The sequence below is a fragment of the Anolis sagrei genome, chromosome 6, assembly GCF_037176765.1.
Source record: "Anolis sagrei isolate rAnoSag1 chromosome 6, rAnoSag1.mat, whole genome shotgun sequence".
Taxonomy (NCBI): Eukaryota; Metazoa; Chordata; class Lepidosauria; order Squamata; family Dactyloidae; genus Anolis; species Anolis sagrei.
This window is the reverse complement of record NC_090026.1, coordinates 105,443,761-105,452,970: the sequence shown is the minus strand read 5'-3', so window position 1 is coordinate 105,452,970 and position 9,210 is coordinate 105,443,761. Positions and strand designations below refer to the sequence as shown.

General features: G+C 36.4%; 1 protein-coding gene across 3 annotated transcripts in view; it reads right to left on the bottom strand.

Moving 5' to 3' along the window:
- The window catches only part of PTER (phosphotriesterase related), a 36,465-nt gene that overhangs the window by 4,864 nt on the left and 22,391 nt on the right, over nt 1-9,210 (bottom strand). For all 3 annotated transcript variants that reach the window (XM_060782337.2, XM_060782336.2, XM_060782335.2), the window contains exons 3-4: nt 7,266-7,531; nt 3,658-3,798 (exon numbers count right to left, since the gene is read on the bottom strand). In XM_060782337.2, coding sequence (XP_060638320.2) covers nt 3,658-3,798; nt 7,266-7,531 — 407 coding nt within the window. The remainder of the gene's footprint in view (nt 1-3,657; nt 3,799-7,265; nt 7,532-9,210) is intronic.

Below are 9,210 nucleotides of genomic sequence, written 5' to 3'. Positions count from 1 at the left end.
CAGGTTTTAGATGCAAAATTATAGATTTTGATATGACTCAGTGGATCAGTCAAGGGTCATTCTGTGGCGAGAGAAAAGCATCAATGTCATCCCTGGCTACTGTCATTTCCCTACCCAGACATGTAAAAAGATCAGAAGAGAGAAAGATTAGTGAGGGTCAAGCTCTCCCGGGACAGACTAAGCTCTTGCCTTTTGCCACTTTACTTAGAGAAGGGGGTGGTTGCTTTTTTGGTAAAAGTTAAGGTACAATATCTTTAGTGACTTGTGGATAGGTCGACACAGGTTTTGGGGGTGTCTTTTAGTCTAAAATTTCTAGACTTATACACTCACCCTATATAATAATAATTTTATTTCTTACCCGCCTCTCCTCTCCTTGTGGTTCGAGGCGGATTGCAGCATAGCTAAACACACATAATCACTATATAAAATAATATAATGTAATACAATATACTACTAATAATAATATTAATATATTATAATTATATATTTTATATTAAATGTAATATTACTAATAATATGACTGTATAATGTTATAGTACAATGTAATATATAATATTAATATTGTGCTATGGTAATAATATAATACATTGTATTTACTTTTTACTTGTAAGTCACTCTGAGTCTCCTTCAAGGTGAGAAAGGCGGCATATAAATGCCATAAATAAATAAATAAATAAATAAATAAAATACACATATTAAATGTATTCCTATATATACATAAGTATGTAGGGTATTGTTTGATGTAATTCTCTGTATGTGCTCCCTGTCTTTATTTTGCTCAGCGAGTCCTATTAGCAAAAACATTGTGATACCCTGAATGTTCTTTTGTTAACTAATTTGAGAAAGCTGGAAAAAAACAAAACATTATTAAAATAATCATAATTTATTAAAAATACTGGAGGCAGGATCCACATGGAGCCATTCTGCCGAGGGAACTGCTTCTTTCAGATGGATCAGGCCCTGCACACTCTCAAGATTTGTTCTAGGAGACTGGACAAACCCTTAATGACAGTTTTTGGGTGGGGACAGGGTGGAAGATGGGAGAAGTTAAAGAATGACCTGTCATTATAATAGGCATCCACTAGCTGCTGCTGCAATGAAGATCTGCATAGTTAAAGCAATGGTATTCCCCATAGTCACCTACGGATGTGACAGCTGGATGATAGGGAAGGCTGAGAGAAGGAAGATTGATGCTTTTGAACTGTGGTGTTGGAGGAAAGTTCTGAGAGTTCCTTGGACCGCCAGAAGATCCAACCAGTCCATACTTCAGGAAATAAAGCCTGACTGCTCATTGGAGGGAAGGATAGTAGAGGCAAAGATGAAGTACTGTGGCCACATCATGAGAAGAAAGGGAAGCTTAGAGAAGACAATTATGCTGGGGAAAATGGAAGGAAAAAGGAAGAGGGGCCGACCAAGGGCAAGATGGATGGATGGCATCCTTGAAATGACTGGCTTGACTCTGAAGGAGCTAGGGGAGGTGACGGCCGACAGGGGGCTCTGGCATGGGCTGGTCCATGAGGTCACGAAGAGTCAGAAACAACTGAACAAATGAACAACAAGCTGCTGCCTACAAACTCAAATTTAGGCCAAGAAAAGCCCAAAGAACCCAGTGGATAACATTCTGCAGCTGAATATCCCTTTTTCCAGTGGTTTATGCAATGTTTCAGTATTATTATTTTAAAATTATATGGATTCATTCTAATAAAAATATTACAATGAGAGTGTGTGAATTTGCTTATTTTGCCCTCGTCTCCAAATTTGAAGAAACTTAATAAGGAACTTTAAACAAATATTTGATGAACTTTACATCTGGTGTTAAGATAGAACTATCAATGATACTGAGCTTCACATGATGGCAACTTTCACTAATTAGTATTTAAAATATTAATAGTAGGCCACTAACTTAACCCACTTTGCATGTATTTGATTAAAATAAAGAAACCACTTAGTCCTAATAACATACCTTCAAGGAGGGAAAAATCCCAGTTCTCTCGGTATAATTTTTGTAAAATTGTTCCATAACAGAATTAAACCCTCAAATTCATTCTCTCTCTTGAAATTAGCCAGTCAAAATTATCTTTGTGGATAACTATCCTATCTCAGGAGATATAGTTAAAAATCCAAATGTAGTTTAGATATTTACAAGTCTTTCATTCAGCGGCAGTGGAGCTAAACATGAATTAAATCTAAAACATACCTTCCCCCTACAATGTTATTTATACAAATAGACATAGAGGTCAGTTTGATTTGTATGAGTATGATGAATACAAGTCAAACATGAGCAGACTATAAATTAACAGTAGTCTGCCAGTTATCCTGGTATGCTCAGCAACAATAAACTGAACACACAAAAAATAACTTAATGGCACACTGCTGAGGAAAAGGCAATCTTGTATCCCTGAAAAACCTACTGCTACTTTTGTACAATGCAAGTTTGAGGAAGGAATTATGATGGAATCATTGTGGCTAGGAAAAAAGAACACTATATTATGAAATGAACAAAACTACTGCTACAATCAATAGCACAACCAGTACTGATAAGATTCTTCGTGCCTGCCTAACTTCCAATCATACATGTCCAAGGTGTACTTCCATTCATTACAAAATTAATTCCAGTTTAAGCCAGTTCTGGGAATGATTTCCTGATGTATTATTTCAAATCACTGTGGAACAGGTTGACAGGAAGAGAGGTTGGTGCAGTTTGAGTTGTTACTTCCACCTCTTTTAAAATTTCCTTTCCAATGAGCACAGCAGTGGAATTTAGCAAGATGTCATTATCCTAGGAAAGACCAATCTGATCAAACCCCCAACTGGAAAATATCCTTATCCACAAAAAAGTGGGTTGATCAACCAATAGGGATTTTCTGCCAATAAAGTGCTAGACTTTATTTTATTATATATAATATATATATATATACCATCCTTCTCAACCCTAAAGGGGACTCAGAGCGGCCTTACAATTTGTCAGCAATTTGATACCATCAACAGACAATAGAAGATAGACATGTACATTAAAACAAAATTAAAAACAATAAAACATTAAACACGATTTTAAAATCACGTAATCCAAGGACATAGTCAAAGGTCGTTCTGGTCGTTATTGCAGTTCAGTCTACTTTGCACAGCACTATTGTTGAATTAGTTATTTGGTTGAAATGCTTTTGAAATATATACACTTTACAGATTATAATTTTGTGAATCAGATATGTGTAGTATACAGGAAAGGTAAAGGCTTTGTACAATGAATTAAATGTAATATTGGTTAGTAAAATGAGGACAGAGCTTCAGGATTTAAAATATTCATTCTCTCCCCTTGTACACTAGTTCCCTCTTGTTTTGCACAGCAGCCTTAAATAAGATTAAGGAATCTCTTTACATAAGTTTTAACTAAAAATAATGATAAATAGATCTCCCATTACTTGCATGTTTAAAAGCTGGTTTGCAAACCATAGTCACAACAAAATGTTATCCATGCCCACTCTTACCAATGACCTTTGCGGCTAAAGAGAAATACTTTAAAGTAAACTACAGTACAACCCACAGAAGACCTACAGAGTGGAATGCCATACTAATACAAGTCACTGTCATATTCATGCTATGCTTACTTCCCAGTAACTGTTTTTACTATCTGTAAATATTATTACACCTTGACAATACCTTAAAATCCTTTCATTGTCACTTGGCATGTCAATATCAGGACACATCTGGTATGAAATGAATTCTGTTCCAAAAAGATCATACTCTAAATAGCATCCAAGCCGAGCAAACTCCAACAGCTTCTTTTCATCAAAAATAGTCCTGTACAAAAAAGAAGATATACTTTAAATTTGGTTTTACCTCAGTTTGCCACAGGCTTTTATCTTACTTTTCAAATGTATCAAATACTGCAAAAGTCACATTAAAGCATTGGTTCTCAACCTGTGGGTCCCCAGATGTTTTGGCCTTCAACTCCCAGAAATCCTAACAGCTGGTAAACTGGCTGGGATTTCTGGGAACTGTAGGCCAAAACACCTGGGGATGCACAGGTTGAAAACCAGTGCATTAAAGTAATGTCAGAGATTCTGACCCATGTTTACAAATATTGCTATTTTCTGCACATCTAGTTTATCAATAAATTAACATGAAAGATTGTCATCATGGTGTGATTTCCTTTTTGTAGAAGTCCAACTCTTCAACAACTTTACATGATAAAGTCAATAAGCAGGGAACTTTTAAACACCCAATATCATCCTGAATTTCTATTTCCAATTCTGATTATGTGCTTAGGCAGAATATTAACACTTCCAGCACTACTGGGATTCTGAGCTCTATAAGAAAATTTTACTTTTGCGGGGTGATTTTTACATTAAACAAACACACAGATAAACATCAACTAGTTTAACTATTACACATTTTTGAGATTGAAATATATTTAAGTTACAGTTTGAACATTTATCTTCGAACTCATAAAAACAGAGGGTTTAAAGAGTATGATTTGCTTAAGGTCACCCACTAGACTTCCATGGCTCAACAAACTTTAAAACAGAGGCAGGTTCTTCAGAAAAATCAACATGAGAGCCCTCTCCAACCCACATATGTTCTGATGCTGAGAGGGAGAATGGCCCTGGCTTGGAATGTAAGACTATAGAGGAAGGCCGCTAAAAATGTCAATTTCTGATAATCTCTGAGAGGTTTTTTAAAAATGTATTTTCTCATAGGATTGCTTTATTTACTTGGCATTATGGTGTACATTTCTTTTTGAAACAGCACTAAACTGAAACATCAGCAGCACTAACAAAATGTCAACATTGAAATCATTTTTCTAACTGTTCTAGTGAATCTCTTCTATATTCATCAGTGGGAAGGCAGGCAGCACTGCTTTTACACTGATTTGGCTTCATATTACCAAGCATTCACATACACCTGGCTGCCTGATAATGTCACTGAAATCCTTATTATAGTGTAATGCAATAAATAAACAAATAAAAAGAAAGGGGAAGGGGGCTACAGCTTTATGAAATTATTCACATTATGAAAATCTCTCCACACCACTGGGAAATGCTTTATTGAATTCAGGGCCATTTTAACTCAAGAATTCTCATCACATCATTTAGGGCATTTTTTTAACTTAATGCAATAATAATATAAACTTGCAATGATTGCATCATGGTCTGTTACTATGGAAATGACTGATGTCACAAAAACAATATTATGACTTAACAGCAGGATTAAGTAGGAGGAACAGATGGAATGAATGAGAGAAAATCCTTGTTCCAACACAACAGTAAGAGTCTCATTATTGCAAGCTATAATTAATAGCCTAGTCCCTTTTGAAAGAGTCTTCACAGCTGACACAATATTAGAAATTAACACAGTTTTTCAAAATGCTATGCAAGAGGAGCAGTTCTTGGTTATGGATTTGAGGCAGATTATAGCCACCAAAACATTTTATGATTGTGAATGGATGCTGGAGGACTGTGGCAGTGTTTTTAAATTACAAGTCATTAGGAACATATTGGAGGTCTTCTACAAATGCATACGTAAATACATAGGGGGATGTGTAGAAAACAAGCATGTTCTAAAACAACCAGCCTGGTTGCTCTAGGCACAAACAAATCATTTGCAAACCGATAATTTGCAGGGAAGCATATGTAAAGTGAAAGAAGTATGCAACTTTTTTATTTGCTTTTCTTTGCATATTACAATTGACTACAAATAGAAGGCAGCCTTCTGATAACAGATGGACCCTCTTTTTAAAATCATGTAAAGTATACATGTAGATATGCATTGACCTCTGAAGTGCTCCACTTTAGAGATCTAGCTGGCTACAATCTCCTTCAAGAGACTCCATTCCATTCTTTGTCCCAACATTTGTTCTGCGTGTTCACACTCTCCATTCCAAATATTCAGTCAGCGTGCAATGTGAGCACTAAGCACATTTAAACATATACAACTACCCAAATAAGCTGTTTTAAAGCATGCTGGAGCTGCTCCAATGCAGCCTCAGTGTGCTCTCAAGTCAGCAACATGGCTGACCAGTCCAAGAGCGCATTGGGGCTGTTGTGTTACTGCCAGCAAGCAGCTCCCTGCTGGAGGCTTGCTGGCAATGTTGCATTTCTGGTCATATGGCTAAGTGGCATGGCGTGACATCGCCAAAAATGCAATACTGACAGGAAGCAATGGTAAGTGGGATTTACTTATACATGAATATATACAGTAACGTGAGGAGCTTGGTTGTGTATTTGCATGTGTGTATAATCTAACTGTGTTGAAGCAGAAATGGTATAGAGAAAATATCTGCAGTTAAACTATAGTTTAACATTCCTGCAGTACATGGACACATGATGAATGAAAGAGTATAGATTATGATCCACCAGCTACTTCTGCTATTTTAGTGTTGCTGCTTTTCTATAAACTTCACTGCACCCCGCCCATTCAATTATGATTATTTAACTACAAAGAGCTTCCAGGCTTTGGTACTGCTAGTCCACTTGATCATCTGCCAGCTACTCATCAACCACACAAGGTCATATAAGCTTGACTTGGCAATACCTACTATGCTGTCATAGGAGAGATTGAACCTGGAACCTTTTACATGTAAAGCTAATTATTTTCTACTGACCTATAACACTATGAAGGAACACAAGAATCACTTAGCTAATATACAAACACACATATAAGTGTATGCCATAAATCCCTATATTTTCTTGAGATCACATTTTATGAAGGGAGCCACTATGGAATAGTGGTTGAGCAAATCTCTCTCCATTTCAGAAAAAGTCAATGTCTACCCACCTTTGAACAAATTTTTGCCAAGAACACCTAATGACTGGGCCACCTTAAGTCGGAAACGACCTGAAGACAAACAACAACAACAACAACAACAGCAACAATAACAAGTTCTATAGAGCAATTTAAAATCTACTATAAATGAATGTGTATGGGTCTATTAGTCCTACCAATAGGTTGGGAAATATTTTAGCGATCAAGTATGCAACTGCCCACTAGTCTCATCTAATGAATAGTTATCTTTGCCACAGACATGTGTATTAATTTAAGAAGTCCAAAGATAAGCCCAAATGAATGTAAAAAACCTGGTTTCAATTAGGGATCCAGAAGTACAAGGAATCACTGAACACAATTTACAGACTTCAGCAGCAATAAATGGCTCTGTTGTAAGTATGCTAGCTTGAACATTTTGAAAGATCTAGCAGTATAGAGACATAACAGAACTTTCAGTTGTAGCATAGAGTTGCCAACAACAATACAATATTAAGCTCACTTACCTATCAAGATGAGACATTACAGTTTTTGAGACATCACCCCCAGCTTCCTGAAAAACGCGCATGATCTGGAAAGGTGAATCACTATGCCTGCCAGGATGGATGATAACAGGACAGCCAAGCTGGGATTGGGCATGTGCTGTTGCCTGAACAACTTTATTTTCACTCTCCGTCAGAGGCCAAGAACAGCCAATTTCTCCTATTACACCACACTTGATGTCGGTTCCATCCGCTCCATTGAGAACCTCATTAATGATAACATCTGTCAGCTAGGAAAAAGGAAATGTTATTTTGGTGAAACACATTTTTGCATTGCATACTAACATTGTTAGCCACTTTAAGTCCCCTTTACGAGAGGAGTGCATGATATAAATAAATATAATAATAATAAAACAGTATCAGTTTAAGTACTCAATAGAAGAGTCCCTCTCTGAAATTCCCAGATTTTGTTCCTATAAAAATGTATTTTAGAGATCCACATACATTTGGCAAACATTTCTAAAATGTTACAGGAGTCTATTTGTGACTTATGATCACTGAGAGAGGGAAGTAGAAACACAAAATGAAAAAGTGAGAAAAACCCAGGATATTTCAAAAAAGTGTTTGAACACAGAGCTGGGAATATGCAGGTAAAATCAAAAGAAAAAGAACCTGGAACTCTCAGTACTGCCAGATACTTTTTCTGCTTGTGCTTAAGCTCTAATTTTAAAAAACAACAAGGGACAAAAATGAGGTTTTGCCTTTCTATTCTCCCAGTAGTTTAAACAAGCACTCTAAAACAGCAGAAACGCCATACTATTCCAGATATATGGACTATTTTAAAGTGTGTTATGCATCAAGGAAAACAGATAGGATGAATTATGACTCAATGTTAAAATGCAAAATACCTTTTGGGTAATCCCAGAATAATACACGGCTGAACTCTGTGAACTGAAGCTATTTCCATGTTGTTTTGTTTCTTGAAACTAAGATGAATAAATCACTGTACTTTGTGTATTTTCAAATCACACACCTGAACCATCTGGATGAAATTTTCTTCCCTAAAATTGGCTAAAAGTTAATTTAGGAGTATAGGAATTTAACATGAGTTGAATCATTGGTTCATCTAGTTCAGCATCATCAACTACTAGAAGTGGCCTTCAAACATTCAAGAGCAATTAGCCCTATATAAAGATACCTGTAATTCCCTGGTAGTCTCCCATCCAAGTACAATCCAAACCTGACCTTGCTTACCTTCCAAAATCGGATGAGTTGAGATGTGTTCGTAGTGGCAAAGTAAGTAGCATATGGTTCCATGCAAAATACTGGCTCTAGATGTATCCACACATATATTAATATTTTCATTCTAGTAAGTGGTCACAGCTGGCCCAGGCTACTTCAAATTTCCTGAACAGATGGAAGATCTCCTAATCATTCTGATTAATCTGAACCTAAAGTTCTGACTAATTGGTTAAATTATCATTGCTATCATTTATATAAACCTTTGTGTCTATTCAACATCAGATACCAGTCTTTCAGCTAGCAGTTAGCAATAGGGTCTCGATGCAGTTCAATCCCCCACCTCGCCCTCCATGCATGAAGAATCTTCACATATACATTTTCTCTTAACCTAGTTAGTTACTTATTTGAAAGATTTATAAGCCACTTTTCAGGTTAAAACCTACCAGGGCAGTGTGGAAAATGGGGGGGGGGGGGGGGCATACAAAGCACAGCAAAGCAGTAATAAAAAAATGCAGTGTCCCCAACAGAGCCCTTGCTTCATTTATATGCAAAGGTAAGCAAGTGAGATTGTGGAACTTGCTTAAGGAAACTGAACTAACTTTAATTTGTTGCAGTTGGAATATAAAAATATATGTCAGTACTTTATACTAACTCTCAGTGAAAACTGTTAATGCAAATTCTGGAAGGTAGCTTTCAAAAAACTAAAAGATAACAATATATGAGCAAC